A 17011-nucleotide genomic window follows, 5' to 3' on the forward strand; every position below is an offset into this window, starting at 1 on the left:
GCGGGCCCTCGGGAGCGCTGGGCCTCGAGAGCCGGCTGCTGGGGACCCAAGTCCTGGAGTCCGGAGGCCGAGGAGACAGTGAGTGTGGTCCCTCGCCTCCCCGCCCGCCCCCAGGGCAGGCCCTCTGCCCCTAACCCTGCTCCCCCCACCTCCCACCATCACCACCCCCTGCGCTCCCGCCTGCCGCCAGCCCCTAGACCACCACTCAGTCCCGGGGCTCCCCTCCCCCATGCGGGCTCAGCGTCCTCGCCTTTAAGCTGCCTTTTCTCCCTCCCGGCAGTGGCCCCCACCCGCGACGATGAGATCCGGAAGGACGTGCAGGTGCCAGCAGTAGGGCCTATGGCTGCGGTGGAGCCTCAGCTGAGTGGGAACTTTAGGCCTTTGGAAGCCCGGCCTGGCCCGCCGGGATCCCTGGGGTGGGGCAGGGCCAAGTCCGGGCTGAGAGCTTTGTAGCGAGCAGAGGCCGGCCAGGCCTGGGGAGGCTGGAGGGGGGTTGGTGGGGCGTATGGGCGCCTTCACCCTGAGGACACCAGCTCCAGTTCTTCTTTCCTCACCCCTCACCCCACCCTTGGCCCCTGGGTCAGAACTACTACGGGCAGGTGCTGAAGAAATCAGCAGACCTCCAGACCAATGCGTGTGTCACTGCAGCCAGGCCAGTCCCCAAGCACATCCGGGAAGCCCTGCAGAATGTAAATGAGGAAGTATCCTTGAGGTAACGTGTCCTGTGCTGCCTCCATGAAGACCCCAGACATCATCTTTCTCAAAATATAGTGATGCCAGGTCACTAGGGAACTAACCCGTCTCCTCCAATCCATGGGGCTTGCCTTATCTATTATAAAACTGGTAAAGCACAGCACTGATTGATCATCTTACTGCTCTGTTGAAGAACTTCCAGTGACCCACACACACACCCCCTTTACTCACAGGATACATTCACACTCCTTGGACCTGAAATTCAAGCCTGTCCAGGTTGGCCCTCCCTTCCTAACCAACCTTGGCTCCCTCTGATGCACTATACTACTCTAGCCAGACCTTTCCCTTCCTCCTGCCATCAACACTGCCAAGATGATTTCTGCCTGCCCGGCATGCAGTTATCAATCTGGAATGCCTTCCCCCTGCTTGCTTGCTTTCTTTTTTAAATAAATAATTAATTATTTATTTTTGACTGCATTGGGTCTTCATCCCTACGCGAGGGCTTTCTCTAGTTGTGGCCAGCGGGGGCTACTCTTCGTTGCGGTGTGAGGGCTCCTTACTGCAGTGGCTTCTCTTGTTGCGGAGCACGGGCTCTAGGTGTGCGGGCTTCAGTAGTTGTGGCATGCGGGCTCAGTTGCTCTGCGGCATGTGGGATCTTCCCAGACCAGGGCTTGAACCCATGTTCCCTGCATTGGCAGGCGGATTCTTAACCACTGCACCACTAGGGAAGCCCCCCCACCTCCTTTCTACCTTCCAAATCCTACCTATCCAACGCTTCACTGATGTCCTACCTACTTTGTGAAGCCTTCTTTAATCCTTGGGCACCACTTCCCCAAACCACTATAACACTTACTTCCTGTGCCACTCAGCTTGTAAATAAATCATGGAAAATATTTTGTTTTTGTGCTTTATCTCCCTCGTTAAATACACTTAAGGGACAGAATTCTTGTCTTACCTTTCTTCTTCAATAACTAGCAAGTCCTGGACCTGCATAAGATGATCAGTTAATGCCTAACAAATATTTTAGTTGGTTTATTTGTCTTAGTACCTGGTACAGTGCCCATCAATTCAATGGTAAACAAAGCAGATAAGAGTCCCAGCCTTCATGGAGCTTCCGGTGTAGTGAGGGAGACTAAACATCTAAAGAGAAATTGAATGATGGAAGGAAGGAAAGGAGTGAGGGAAGGAGGAAGGATTTATAAGATTTAATGGTTCCACATCTTCTCGTCTCTAGAGGGAAAAAATGTGTATATATTTTCTGTTTCCCAGATATTATGGCTGTGGTCTGGTCATCCCTGAGTGTCTGGAAAACTGCTGGATTTTGGACCTGGGGAGTGGAAGTGGCCGAGACTGCTATGCACTTAGTCAGCTGGTTGGTGAGAAGGGACATGTCACCGGAATAGACATGACAGAAGGTCAGGTGAGGCAGTTATTTCAAGGACAAGGAGGAAAAAATTCTGAAAAGCATTCTTTTAGAGATAAAGTTGTTTCCTTGTGACTCTTCAAGGATAATTTAAGAAGGGTGCTAAATGCAGTGCTCGCTTGTGCCATTACTGCTTCCTGACCTGGAAACTGAGAACTTTGACAATTAGGGTCTTCTCTGGGAGAACAGAGTCAAAGGTTTGATCTGATTTATGAATATCATGATGACTGAATGGAGTTTGATCTTGTCCTTTCTGCCATCTATCCTGAAAGATTTTCTTATTGAGTGAAGAGTTTATTCAAATAAAACCCATGTATCAAACGGGGTTTATGCCCCACTGAGTTGTCCCACTCTGTAGTATATCCTGTATGCCCAGATGAACCTTGTTTACGTACCTAAAACATTCCGGGGGGAGTATATTCCATTAGTAATAGGAAACTTTAGGAAAAAATTAGTGCATTCAAAAATGTTGATTATCAAATCTATTTTTTTTTCTTCCTTTAGGTAGAAGTGGCTAACAAGTACATTGAATATCACATGGAAAAATATGGCTTCCAGTCACCCAATGTGACTTTTATTCATGGCTACATAGAGAAGTTAGGAGAGGCTGGAATCAAGAATGAGAGTTATGATATTGTTATGTAGGTCTATGTCCTTACTGTTGTGAATATAGCCCATTTCCTATTGAACACACGAATGTCACCACTTTTTGCTGAATGGATTCTTATTTGGGGGGTTAAACTAAACTTAGCATAACTTAATGAAGGGATGGAGCTGGCCTGGGGCGCTTGTAGTCCACCAGCCACAGAACACGCTAGCCTGAGAGAGAACGTATTTTTTTTTTTTTTTTTTTCTTGGCTGTGTTGGGTCCTCATTGCTGTGCATGGGCTTTCTATAGTTGTGTCGAGCAGAGGCTACTCTTCATTGTGGTGCGCTGGCTTCTCACTGTGTTGGCTTCTCTTGTTGCAGAGCACGGGCTCTAGGGGCTCGGGCTTCAGTAGTTGTGGCATGTGGGCTCTAGAGCACAGGCTCAGTAGTTGTGGCGCACGGGCTTGGTTGCTCCATGGCATGTGGGATCTTCCCAGACCAGGGATCGAACCTGTGTCCCCTGCATTGGCAGGCGGATTCTTAACCACCGCACCACCAGGGAAGTCCTGAGAATGTATTTTAAACTTAACCGTGGTTTACGAATGAGCCCAAAAGACCAGCAAGACCAATGAGTCTGCTTATACAATATGTTATCTTCAGTATTATTTTCATGGCAAATTATAGGATTCTGTGTTTCTGTTTTTCCTCTGAGTTGTCAAATCATGCCTTAATAAAACTGCCTTTGAGGAACTTAGCCTATTTACATGTGGCATAAGAAATGCCTTGTGCAGTAGGCATCTGGTCCCAGGTCATTTTTTTGCATGGTCAACGTCAGGGCAGAAACAAATAAGCATGCCTCAGAATTTTTTCTGCACGCTCAAAGTTGCTAACAATTTATTGAGATTTCAAACACTCTGTCCATCTCCCTTATCTTGGGACAAAGTTGAGTGTGGGGAAGAGAGGAGGGAGGTAGGAAGAATAGTGTAGCTTTGAGAAAATGGTGGGAACCACCTTTAGGGACTAAAAGGATTTGAAGGTGTCTAAGTAGCCTGCAGATGTGCTTGACATTCTGTCTATTCTTTTTTAGATCCAATTGTGTCATTAACCTTGTACCTGATAAACAGCAAGTGCTGCAGGAGGTATATCGAGTGTTAAAGGTGAGGGGAAGAGGGAGACCAGTGGTCTTTGAACCTCAGTGAGAGCACATGGGATATGTCCTGTTCTTGTCCCCTTGAGCTGAGAGCTCAAACTCTCAATTTATCCATTAAATTAGAAAGAGTGGCAAAATGTGGGAGTGACAGGAATACCCTAGATATGAATTTGTTTTCCTCTAGGTTGCAAAAGGTGATAAATCTGAGAGTCACGATTGTGATTGAATATGTTAAAATTTGCTTTCTTGGCTGTTTTTCCTCCTGCTTGCTGCTGTCCATGATCCTAGAATAGCATCTGCAGAGCTGCGGGGACCTTTGGACTGACTACTAAGGTTATTTTGAATATACTTTCCTAGCATGGACGGTGTTTCTCAGGGATCCTTATTTTGTATCCATCAGGATTCCAGATCTTTGGGAAGTTAAGGAAGATGGATCTTTTTCATTAACTACTCTCTTAAAGGAAAACTTGCAGGAGCTCCACACCCTCTATATGTATCATGAGATGTATCTCTTCATGACAGAAGATAGAAGATTATGAGATTCTTGGTTTATAGGGCTGTTTTAGAGATCAAATAAGAATATCTATGTAGAAATGATTTAACAATGTCTTAATGAGTAGGCCATTGTACAGACCAGCTCACTGTTTTCACCAGGGCGTATGTGTAGAAGGTAGAGACATTACTATAGAATCTAGACGTCCATGCTCTTGAAATTAGCTGAATAAAATCTTAAAATTCCTGATCACTCATATGCCTGAGATTTTAAGGACAATGTTTTAAAAAGATAATGTGTTATTATAAAAATAAATAACAACATTACAAAAGTTATTTAATTTTTAAGGGAGAAGAGTTTATGAATACTCTTTACTTCTGTTAGTTCTATAACAACCTGGCCTTGCTTTCGCTTCAGATTGGTTAAGCTTGGAAAGTTATTTTATTACCTGTTGAGTGGGGCACTGAAAAAAAAATCTTGGTGGTTGGCTATTGATTATAACTAGGGAGGCAGCTAGTAGTTATTTGTCCAAAAAGGGTCAGCTCAAGAACTTCTGTTGTTTTTTTTAAAACTTGATTTTAGCCCCTCATTCCTTTCTTTGCTATCTGGGACTAATGTAATCTTTAACCTTGTTTGGATTAATTCTGCTGTTTCAGCACGGTGGGGAGCTATATTTCAGTGACGTCTATGCTAGCCTTGAATTGCCAGAAGAAGTCAGGACACACAAAGTTTTAAGGGGTAGGTTTTTGTGTTTTATTTTGTTTTGAGGCAGATACTCCTCCAAGTACAGAGTTCCATCCTGCTAATATCCAGGATGAGGCTTTGTGATGTGGGAACGTGGGATTCGCTCAGGAGGCTTAGGTTCTGTTCCTCCTCTGACACTCAAATCTGGTATGACCTTGGACAATTTAATTAATCTCTTTGAGTCGTGTGTTCCGTACTGTAAAATGTAGGTAATAATTCAATCTGCCTTATAGGGCTGTTATGAAGATTAAATGGGATAGTGAATGTGAAAAATTCTTTAAAAGCTCTAGTGTGGAAATGACAGCAACTGCTCCAGAGTTGATGCCTCCTTAATTCCCCGTGTTCTCATCATTATTGTGTTGTCGATTCCTTTACTGTCATTTTCATGGAGTCTCTGGACGTTGAGGAGATAAATGCATGTGTTTGGTCAGTCTGGTTATGAAATCAAAACTTCTTAACTTTTAAAATAAATTATGTTAACTTTTTCCTTATTATACAAGAAGAAATGGATATTGTTAAAAAGTTGGAAAATAGGGAATTCCCTGGTGGTCCAGTGGTTAGGACTCCACACTTCCACTGCAGGGGGCCCGGGTTCAGTCCCTGCTCGGGGTACTAAGATCCTGAAAGCTGTGTGGCGCAGCCAAAAAAAAAAGAAAAGTTGGAAAATACAAAAAGAAAAAGTTACTACTAAGCACATAACCCAGTAATAACCTCTTTTAATAGCTTAGTATACACACTTTTAGGGTTTTTTTTTCCTGTGGGTGTGTATAATAATATTGGGAGTATGCTGCATATAGAATTTAGTATTCTAATTTTATTTAGCATATTTCCTAAGACTAAAACTTTTAAAAAATTTTTAAATGTTTGTATTATACAACTCTATTGTACAGCTGTACCATAATTTATTTGACCATTTCTCTATTGGTGATGATTTAGATTATTTCTAATTTGTTGATGTAATAAATTTAAAAACTGTAAAATGCCTTATGAACATTAATAGTAATTACTGTTCTAGTAGCAGATCATTATGAGATTAATCTGGAACTAAGAGGCAGTTTTGGAATTTTTCTAGTATGTTTTTTTACATTACAGTGCTTTTCAGAATGTGACCTAATACGTACATGAATATTATGATTGATAGAACCAATGCATTAGTGACTGTCCTGAAGAATGGTTCCCAGAGACCATTAGCTAGCATATCTGGTTTCAACCATGACTTTCTATACCTTGGGGGACACTCAGGTCCTTCTATTTTTCTAGAACCTATGCTTTAAGTAATACCATAGCCTAATCAATTATACAGAAGAATAATTCCCTTAATACCTAGTTGTATTGGTTGATCTGTGATTTTTCTTTTTTTTAGGTGAGTGCCTGGGTGGTGCTTTGTACTGGAAGGACCTTGCTATCCTTGCCCAAAAAATTGGGTTCTGCCCTCCACGTTTGGTCACTGCCAATTTCATTACAGTTCAAAACAAGGAACTAGAAAACATGATCGGTAAGAAACAGCAGTAGGGACTGTTACAACTGCACCCTGAATGGTTCAAATTTGGTGATTATCAGGTGTCTCCTGAGTGAGTCTCATTGAAGGAGACTTTGTGTCATCTGGAAATCTCCATCTTGTCTCCTGTTTAATGGCAACCTCCCAAAGTTTGGCATTTAATAAAGCACTTTGAAGTTATTCAGTAAATAGAGTGATGTGCCCATAAAGATAATTGATGGCATGCAAAGAAAAAATCGTCTTTATAATATTAAGTCCTCATCTGCTGAGCAAACCAATAGCCGTTGGAGTGCTGGAGATGAACCAAGAGTATATTCTGTTTTTAGGTGACTGCCGTTTTGTTTCTGCAACATTTCGCCTTTTCAAACTCCCTAAGGCAGGACCAACCAAAAGATGCCAAGTTATTTACAACGGAGGAATCACAGGACACGAAAAAGAACTAATATTTGATGCAAATTTCACATTTAAGGTAAATAAAGATTTCCGTGACTTCCAGCATTCTTCCTATTCTTTCCTTTGCTCCAGGAACCTTTTCTTAACCTTGCATTGCTTCTCACTTTTCTGGTCTTGGTGTATGTGTGTTTGTCTATATATATACACACACATATACATATACGTATATACATATTCGCTGAACTGTTGAAAAGTAAGTTGCAGATATCATGACATTTTACCTTTAAATAGTTCAGCATGCATCTCCTAAGAATAAAATATTCTCCTACATAACCAAATACCATTACGACATCTAAAAAACTTTTCTATGAGAAACGTCATTCAGACATCAGATTAATGGAATTATAGAGAAAGAGGATGGAAAAATAGGAGAGGACTGCATAACAGTATTTCAGTTGTTTAATTGTATTGTGGGATTAAGGATTGTTAGTGTTTAATGATGACATTGACATTTCTACTACTCTTTTTAGAGTAGGTTTTGTTTTCTCAAAACAGAGACGTACAGGCTTTGGAATTAGATACCTGGTTTCATATTCTGGCTCTGTTATTTATTTATTACTCAGGTAAACTTGAATGTGCCACCAAAATTGTTTGAGATACAATTTGCTCCACTGTAAAAGTAGGGATAATAATACCTACATGGCAGAATTTCTATAAAGATTAGCAATAATATAGCAAAACATTGGTACTGGGAACTCAGTAAATAGAAGATACCGTCATTATTTGCTCCAAAGGTGGAAGAACTTTACTGTTTCCTCCACCTGATTTTTTTGTCTAGATAGCATTTTCAAATTTCTAAAATACTCCCTGGTGTAGCAGAGCCATTAATGCTTTTTCACTGATACACTGCCACTTGCCTGCTTCAATAGATTCACGGGATCAGAGTGGGAAGGGCATTTGAAATCATTACTCTGGTCTACTGGCTTTCAAAACAACATTTCTAATAGCAGAATTATTTTTTATTGAGATATAATTGACATATAACATTATATTAGTTTCAGGTGTACAACATAATGATTTAATACTTGTATGTATTGCAAAACGATCACCACAGTAAGTCTAGTTAATGTCCATTACCATACATATTTACAAATTGTTTTTTCTTGTGATGAGAACTTTTAAGATTTACTTTCTCAGCAACTTTCAAATATATAATACACTATTATCAACTAAAGTCACTATGCTGTATATTATATCCTCATGAGTTATTTTATAACTGAGAGTTTGTATCTTTTGATCCACTTTAGCCATTTTGCCCACTCTCTAACCCCCCCAGAATTATTTTTTTCAGCAAAATTTTATTTAAAAGGCCAATACTTACTATGTGTCAGTCATTGCTTTATATAACCCCAGTATCTGAAGGGATACAAGCAGAGTTTATCTGACAGGAGCAGGGATTGGACAGCTCAGAATCTCCTGTGTTTGCTCCTGGTTCCCAAGGCGTAGACCCTTTACACACCTCCCAGGCACCCTGGGACTCAAGGAAATACACTTTAAAAGCCACTAGTCCAAAGCCCTCATTTTAGCAATGAATAAGGTGAAACTCAGAGAGCAGTGGTTTTCTACGTTTGCCTCTGAGCAGAGACTAGACACCGGAGCCACAAGTGCCCTTTTTTTTGCACTGCCACCAAAGGAAAACTGATAACGACACTGGTCAATTCCATGTGGAAATAAGCATGAAGCTAGCAGCAGGGTCTGAACATACTGAAAATACTTATGTCAAAAGGTGTAGTCTCTTTATCTTGAGATATTGCTCGTTAGTAGAACTTCAGGGTGTTTTTCTTCTATTGAGACAAAAGTGGCATCTCTAAGAATGTGTTTTTCATGCTACCCTTCAGAAAGATGAAACTGTTGAAGTGGACGAAGAAACAGCAGCTATCCTGAAGAATTCACGATTTGCCCAAGATTTTCTGATCAGGCCAAATGGAGAGAAGTTGCCAACATGTGGAGGCTATACTGCTTTTGAAGCAAAGGTTTGCTCGGCTTTCAATTCCCTAACCTCAAACAGAGAACCATTTATAAAAGCGTTATGGTCACCACAGACTGCTAAAGCAAGAAACAAAGCATTGTTCTTTTAGTTGGCCACCATAACTTATTTCTAGCATTTTTGTACCTATAAAATGATTTACCTTCATAACTTCATTTTCCTGGGCTTCCCTGGTGGCACAGTGGTTAAGAATCCGCCTGCCAGTGCAGGGGACACGGGTTCGAGCCCTGGTCCGGGGAGATCCCACATGCCGCGGAGCAGCTAAGCCTGTGTGCCACAACTACTGAGCCTGTGCTCTAGAGCCCGCAAGCCACAACTACTGAAGCCCGTGCGTCTAGAGCCCGTGCTCCGCAGCAAAAGAAGTCACCGCAGTGAAAAGCCTGCGCACCACAACGAAGAGTAGCCCCCGCTCACTTTTTTTTCTTTTAGAAAAAAAAGCTTAAAAAAAAAAAGAGAAAGAAACCATAAAGGAAATGACTACATAAAAATTGAAAACATCTATTCAGGAAAAAAAAGCAAATAAAAAGATAAATGAGAGAAAATATTTGCAAAATATAATAGACAATCTCTTATAGAGCAATTAAAAAATGAATATCACTCTAACAGAAAATGGTTAAAGGAATTATTATAGGAAGTTCACAATGCTCTATGTGAACATTATAAATTTACTTATGTTTTCTTTTAGTACTTTTTAAAAATGAGATAAAATTTATGTAACATAAAATTCATTATTTTAACCATTTTAACATGTACAATTTAGCAGCTTTTAGTATATTTATAAGGTTGTGCAACTATTACCACTGTCTAGTGCCAGAAAACTTTCATCACCTGTGAAAGAAATCCCATGCCCATTAAGCCCTAATTCCCCAATCTCCCCCTCTCGCACCCCTGGCAATAACTAATCTGCTTTCTGTCTCTGGATTTGCTTATTCTGGACATTTCATGTAAGTGGAATCATACACTACGTGGCCTTTTTTGTCTGGCTTCTTTTACTTAATATAATGTTTTTAAGGTTTATCCATATAGCAGTATTTCATTCCTTTTTATGGCTGAACAATAGTCCCTTGTATTAGGGACTAAAAATGAGGATAGACCTCATTTTTTTTTTTATCCATTCATCAGTTGATAGACATTAGGTTGTTTCCACTTTTTGGCTATTGTGAGTCGTGTTGCTGTGAATATGCATGTGTATGTGCTTCATGTACTTGTTGAGTAGTTGTTTCAATTCTTTTGGGTCTATATCTAGGAGTGGAATTGTTGGGTCATATGGTAATTCTCCATTTAACTTTTTGGAAAGCCACCAAACTGTGTTCTACAGTGGCTGCACCATTTTACATTCCTACCAGCAGTGTACAAGGGTTCCAGTTTCTCTGCATCCTTGCCAACACTTGTTGTTTTCTGTTCTGTTTTGATTGTAGCCATCTTAGTGTGAAGTGGTACCTCACTTGGTTTTGATTTGCATTTCCCTAATGACTAATGATGTTAAGCATCTTCTCATGTGCTTGTTGACTGTATAATTTCTTGACCATGTGTTTATTTTCTCTGGAGAAATGTCTTGTCCTTTGCCTGTTTTTAAATTGGGTAGTTTGTCTTTTTGTTGCAGAGTTGTAAGAGTTCTTTATATATTCTGGATACTGGACCCTTATCACGTACATGATTTGCAAAAACGTCTCCCATTCTGTGTGTTATCTTTTTATTCTCTTGATAGTGTCTTTTGATACATAAAAGGTTTTAATTTTGATGAAGTCCAGTTAGTTTTTCTTTGCTTGTGCTTTGGGTATCGTCGCTAAGAATCTATTACTTAATCCAAGGTCATGAAGATTCTTCTAGGACTTCCATGGTTTGCTTTTCACATTTAAATTTTTACTTCATCTGGAATTTATTTTTTTTAAATGCTAAATTCCTCTTTTCCTTTCCTTTTTTTAAAATTAATTAATTAATTTACTTTTCTTTTTATTTTTGGCTGCCTCAGGTCTTAGTTGCGGCACGCAGGATATTCCTTGCAGCACCTGGGCTCTTCGTTATGGCGTGCTGGCTCCTCTCTAGTTGTGGCATTTGGGTTTTTTCTCTCTAGTTGTGACGTGTGGGTTTTCTCTCTCTTGTGGTGGCGCACAGGCTCCAGAGCACGTGGGCTCTGTAGTTTGCAGCACGCAGGCTCTCTAGTTGAGGTACACGGGCTTAGTTGCCCCACGGCATGTGGGATCTTAGTTCCCCGACCAGAGATTGAACCTGCATCCCCTGCATTGGAAGGTGGATTCTTTTTTTTTTTTTTTTTTGATTTTTTTCTGCCTTTATTTATATTTTAAAATTTATTTATTTATGGCTGTGTTGGGTCTTCATTTCTGTGCGAGGGCTTTCTCTAGTTGTGGCAAGCGGGGGCCACTCTTCATTGCGGTGCGCGGGCCTTTCACTGTCGTGGCCTCTCTTGTTGCGGAGCACAGGCTCCAGATGCGCAGGCTCAGTAGTTGTGGCTCACGGGCCTAGTTGCTCCGCGGCATGTGGGATCCTCCCAGACCAGGGCTCGAACCCGTGTCTCCTGCATTAGCAGGCAGACTCTCAACCACTGCGCCATCAGGGAAGCCCTGGAAGGTGGATTCTTTACCACTGGAACACCAGGGAAGTCCTTGGAATTTATTTTAACATAAATATTCAGGTAGAGTGTGGCTATTTTTCTGAATATTAACTAGTCAAATTTTCCTATTTATTAATTCATTTCTCTGCTGTTTTGGAATGCTAATTTCTATCATATCTAATTTCTTAAATGTATATTTGAGCCAGTATTCCAGCATATTCGAAAATGAATATTTTCTAAAATGTCTTAGATTCATATTTAGAATTATTCTAGTAACTGAAATACTGATGTAGCATTTTTTAAAGCATTTTATCACAATTTATCTCAGGTCATCTCTCACAACTTCCCTGTGAGGAAGGCAGATAGGTAGTTATAACGGATATTAGCATCTCTCTTCTTATTATTTATTTTTACCTTTTCCGCATTCATGCTATCATAATTATTTTATTAATCTATTCATTATTTTATAGTATTTTATTATTTAGAACAGGCTTAGTGATGGATTTCAAGTCTCTTTTGTCTGATAGAACTTCCTTTTTTTTAAAATTTTTTAAAAAATTTATTTTATTTATTTATTTTTGGCTCTGTTGGGTCTTCGTTGCTGCACCTGTGCTTTCTCTAGTTGCGGCGAGTGGGGGCTACTCTTCGTTGCGGTGTGCAGGCTTCTCATTGTGGTGGCTTCTCTTGTTGCGGAGTATGGGCTCTAGGCACGCGGGCTTCAGTAGTTGTGGCTCGCGGGCTCTAGAGCGCAGGCTCAGTAGTTGTGGCACACGGGCGTAGTTGCTTCGTGTGTGGGATCTTCCTGGACCAGGGCTTGAATCCATGTTCCCTGCATTGGCAAGTGGATTCTTAACCACTGCACCACCAGGGAAGCTCCTCTGATAGAACTTCTAATATTCACCAAAGTCATTACAGTGATGCACCTCAAGGCACTGGATGTTGGAAGCCCAGGGAAATAAGCTACTGATCTTGCTGGGGCAGGGTGGTGGCACAGCTTGGGGTTTAAGTACACAGGTCTTGGAGTCAGACAGACTAGGTTCAAATCTTGGCTCTGCCACTTATGTGTGATCTCGGATACCTTAACTAACCTCCCTAAACCCTCAGTTTCCTCATGTGTAATGGGGAGGTAATAATCCCTTTTTTCCTCAGGTTGTGAGAATCAAATGGAATGATACATGTAAATGTTGGCCAATGCCTGGCAAATAATACATTTTCAAGAAATAGAGGTGGTTATGGTTATGAACTTGTATTTGTTAATATTCTTGGTCCCTTGGAACCGTGTTCTATGTATTTGAGTTCTGACCATCTTTGCAGGATTCTTGTCATTCTCTCATAAACCCTTTCTCATGAGCTCAGAATTTCTGTAATCTTTTCTGCATGAATTTTACTTTCTGTTGTTTATATTTCATAGAAATTTTGGATATGTGGGGCACACATTGATACACAAGTAGCTCTTGTGCCTTTTCCTCCCCCACCCCTTTTGTTACCTCACAAGCAGTCTTGTTTTTTTTTTTTTTTTTTTTTGGCCACACTGGGCAGCTTGTGGCATCTTAAGCTCCCCAACCAGGGACTGAAGCCGGGGCCCTGGCAGTGAAAGTGCCGAGTCCTAAACCAGTGAACCTCCAGGGAATTCCCAAGTAGTCTTTAAGAGTAAAGCTTATTGGGAATTCCCTAGTGGCCTAGTGGTTAGGATTCCAGGCTTTCACTGCCGTGGCCCAGGTTCAATCCCTGGTTGGGGAACTGAGATCCTGCAAGCCAGATCACTCTCCAAAATGGTAAATTTGTACTTGAGGAAGTTCAGTTGGAGACAAGAATCCTGGGGCCAAAAAAACCTGGTATGTTCTTGTTTGGCCACTATTACCAGCATGAATCAAGTTCAAGCTAAGTGTAGAAACCACCTCTAGAGGTAAAGAGCGATTTTCTTTCTTTGCTTTGTTCGGTTCTTGAGCACTCTGCTATTGTCAACTCTTCTGTGTTTCTAAGGAGGTAACTTTTGGGGGGAAAGTAGAAAAAACTTGAATTCTTACTTTTCAGTCCATTACATTTCATGAATGTGTTATTGGTCTTTTGAAATTCTTGGTATTTCACTGATAACAAAATCTTGCTGGTCAGAATCAATGTTTATCTTGAAATATTTTCATCATTCTAATTCTCCTGTACCTGGTTTCCTGAATCCTGGCTCTAAAAGCTGTCAGAAAATTAGTTACATGTAAAGGGAGTCTTTTCCCCAGCCATAACACTTCCACAGCACTCCGGCTGGGAAACTGTAGTTAAATGAGTTTGCTTCTGCAGGAGATGCTTTTCTACTAGCATAGCTCTCCTAGCTAGCAGCACCTCATGTGCAGGAGGGTTCCTGACCTCAGGCCGGAATGCGACATTCTACATGTTTGAACTGGTTTATCATAGCAATCTCCCATCTGTCCTAGCTTATTTCTTTCAGCCTATGGTTGTGCCATTGTCTTGCCATCAGCTCCACGTTTCTGAAATGGGAATAATTGACACTGAAGGAAGATTTAAAGAATGAAACAACTGTGTGTCCTAGAAATATAACCTTGTGCTCTCGGGGGAGGACATTCTTATCTTTTTTATGGAGGACCTTAATGATAGATTCCTGAGTACCGTAAGCAGGCGGCATGTAGAGAATTGCTTGTATTTCTGTTTTCCTATCAGTTACTGCAATAGAGGAATGAAAGTACTGCTTGTTACTGAGGGTTGACTCGATAATGACTGTTTTTGAGAGCCCTTCTTTTCTTTTTTCTTCTTCTCCTCCTCCTCCTTTTTTAATCCTGAGAAGCAAAATGTATTTTGCTATTTAAAAGAATTATGTTATTAAAACACTGCAGCATCTGAAATGATGCAAATAGGAGGTGTGCTATGTACTGTCTTGCTCCAGTTAACAGTCGTGGTAGTAATCACATGACAACAGTAGTAATAGTATAGAGGACCTAGCCTTTATCGAACAGTTAATATGTTGAAGGCACCACGTCATTTACTCTTCACAATACCCCTTATCTTCATTTTACAGATGAAGAAACAGGCTCAGAGAGATTAATTTGCTAATCCAAGGTCACACAGCTAGAAAGCAGTGAATCTGAACCCACGTCTGATTCTAGAGCTGACATTCTTAAGCAGTATGCTGCACTACCTCTCCGTATCTATACTGTTCATAGAAGCACAAGATGTTGGTGCTGGAAAGGACTGCTTGTCAAGGTGTCCCACCTTTTATTTCTTTCAAGTCTTGAGAGCTTTTTGGGCTGAAAGCATGCATTTGGAAGTGATATTGATATCACTTGTACACCCTTCTATTTGCAGTGACCACCAATAAATAATAAGAGTGTAATTTCATGTTTAATGAATTCACTTTCATTATTTAAGGTGGCTTGTTCATACTCTTGACTTCCAACCTTTTTGCCTAGTTTTTCTCTGACCCCGTTGGCACTGCTCGTGGAGGTATCTCATTTGAAGATGAAAGGAGGAAAAATAAAGACTGCCGTCTTATCTTTTGAAAATTCCACTTACTCTGCCCTGAAATCTTGCTGGTTGTGGTTGGCAATCTCAACATCTGAACATCAGCAACTGCTAATGAGGGTCCTGGTATCTGGGACTTACCTCCTTCTCTTGCACACGTTTCTAGAGATTAGAGTAAGGGAAGGGAAGAAGTTTCAGCATTTCAGTAGCTCAGTTCCAAAAAGGTAAAAGGCACAAACAAATGGGAATCCCACAAAACGAAACAAAGCAGAATCAACTCTCTTGGCCCCAAAGGGAACACCTTTCCAAAGCTGTAAATGAAGTTTACCTTGAAAGTAGTGATAACTTGATTAGAAACTTCAGGAAAAGACAGCTACCTTTATAAGTTAGTGACTGATGCTACTCCCAGGACCTCACAGAATTGTAAAATTTTATCCTCCTAGGTAAATCAACCTGAGTCCAACTGAAATGTTAGTGTTTGGGTCTGTTGAAACACCTTTAACTTGTCCTTTCATTTTGGTTTGTCTTTTGACAGGATATAATCACAGATCCATTCAAGCTTGCAGAAGGGTCTGACAACGCGAAGTCCAGAAGTCCCCCTGAAGCTGCCAGCAGCTGCCGAGGCACAGAGAAGTGCTGCTAAAACAACAGCTGACCAGGAAACAGCGGGCAGGAGGTGAAAGAATGAGTTACACATGTCTTAACCTGCTCTTCCCCACAGCCCATATCACTAGAAAGAATAAAAGGCAAAACTCCACCGTATTTTAGGTAAAAATTAATGAATTATTTTTACAAAGTATTAATTAAAGGTTCACAGGAATATCATCTAAAGACTAGTTAAGCAGTTTTTCTCTTAACCGAGTCTGGTGCCACCTAGTGGCCAGAAATGGAACTGAGAAGCAGTGTGAAAGCTTGGCTGATGGGCAAGAAAGGCTTCAGAAGTAACAGTTGGCCAAGGGCCTCAGGGAAAACATCTTCCTTCTGACCTGCATAGCACCTTTTGGACTTTTCACCATGTTTGCTCATTAAACAGAGCTCCTACTGAACTCATGCTAATCATGCCAAAAGATTGCCAAATCAAATTTGGTAGGAATGCCCTTGAGGTAATTGGTCTTTTAAATCAAACAGTTTTTTTTTTCTTCTTTTTAATGTGCAGTTGAATGAAGAAAACAAACAGGTAATCATTTTTTGACCTCAGTTTACCCTAATGTGTGACAAAATAATGACCATCTGCAGTAAATCTTAACCGGATCAGGAAAAGAGTTTGATAATTTTTAAAAGACAAGCTAGGAGATGTAAAAATGGTGGGTTTTCTTTACCTTTATAAGGTGCCCTGGTTAAACTTTTAGGAAAGTATTAAATATACTTCTAGTTTCCATAGTTAAAGAAGAAGATTGAGGAATATTTCAAGAATGGTTATATCATTAGAAATTAAGAGCATTAAGGGAAGGTTCAAGAGTGAGTAAATAAATTGAAGACCAGTTGTACCTGAAGACTTTGTCAGGGGCACAGAAAGTGTAAGTCATATATAAGCCATGGTCCTTGTCATCAGGAGCTGATAGTTCAGTTTTTAAATAACAGCCTTTAAGCAATGAAGAATTTTAATAAGAAAATTTCAACTAGTCACTCTGAGCTCAGTGCAAAAAGAATAAGAGGGGAGGGACTTCCCTGGCGGTCCAGTGGTTAAGACTCCGCGCTTCCAATGCAGGGGGCGTGGGTTCCACCCCTGGCTGGGGAACTAAGATCCCACGTGCCACATGGCACGGCCAAAAAAAAAAAAAAAAAAAAAAAGAAGGAAATTGGCATGACCCAAGAAATTTTTTCATTAGAGGTATGGGAATACAAGAGGTCTTGTAAAACATTGGAATGAATTTTACAGGACAGACCCCTCTTTTAACAAAGCTGTTCAAAATGGAGAAATTCTCAGATTTCTGAGTGGGTT

At 40.8% G+C, this 17011-nt stretch overlaps 1 protein-coding gene across 1 annotated transcript; it reads left to right on the forward strand.

The window, feature by feature from the left end:
* Positions 1-15894, forward strand: AS3MT (arsenite methyltransferase). The gene is made up of 11 exons (XM_068548479.1): positions 1-78; positions 281-321; positions 585-712; positions 1963-2113; positions 2621-2757; positions 3792-3861; positions 5004-5085; positions 6455-6586; positions 6916-7058; positions 8881-9015; positions 15605-15894. Coding segments are annotated over exons 1-11 (1128 nt in total). The 5' UTR covers positions 1-77; the 3' UTR covers positions 15713-15894.
* The last annotated feature ends 1117 nt before the right edge of the window (positions 15895-17011 follow it).

The sequence above is a fragment of the Eschrichtius robustus genome, chromosome 7, assembly GCF_028021215.1.
Source record: "Eschrichtius robustus isolate mEscRob2 chromosome 7, mEscRob2.pri, whole genome shotgun sequence".
Taxonomy (NCBI): domain Eukaryota; kingdom Metazoa; phylum Chordata; class Mammalia; order Artiodactyla; family Eschrichtiidae; genus Eschrichtius; species Eschrichtius robustus.

Bases quoted from the DNA above. Each gene is read 5' to 3' on its own strand.
- AS3MT (XM_068548479.1), top strand. The intron at 6,587-6,915 runs GTAAGAAACAGC...TTCTGTTTTTAG, and splicing joins GGAACTAGAAAACATGATCG to GTGACTGCCGTTTTGTTTCT. The intron at 9,016-15,604 runs GTTTGCTCGGCT...GTCTTTTGACAG, and splicing joins ATACTGCTTTTGAAGCAAAG to GATATAATCACAGATCCATT.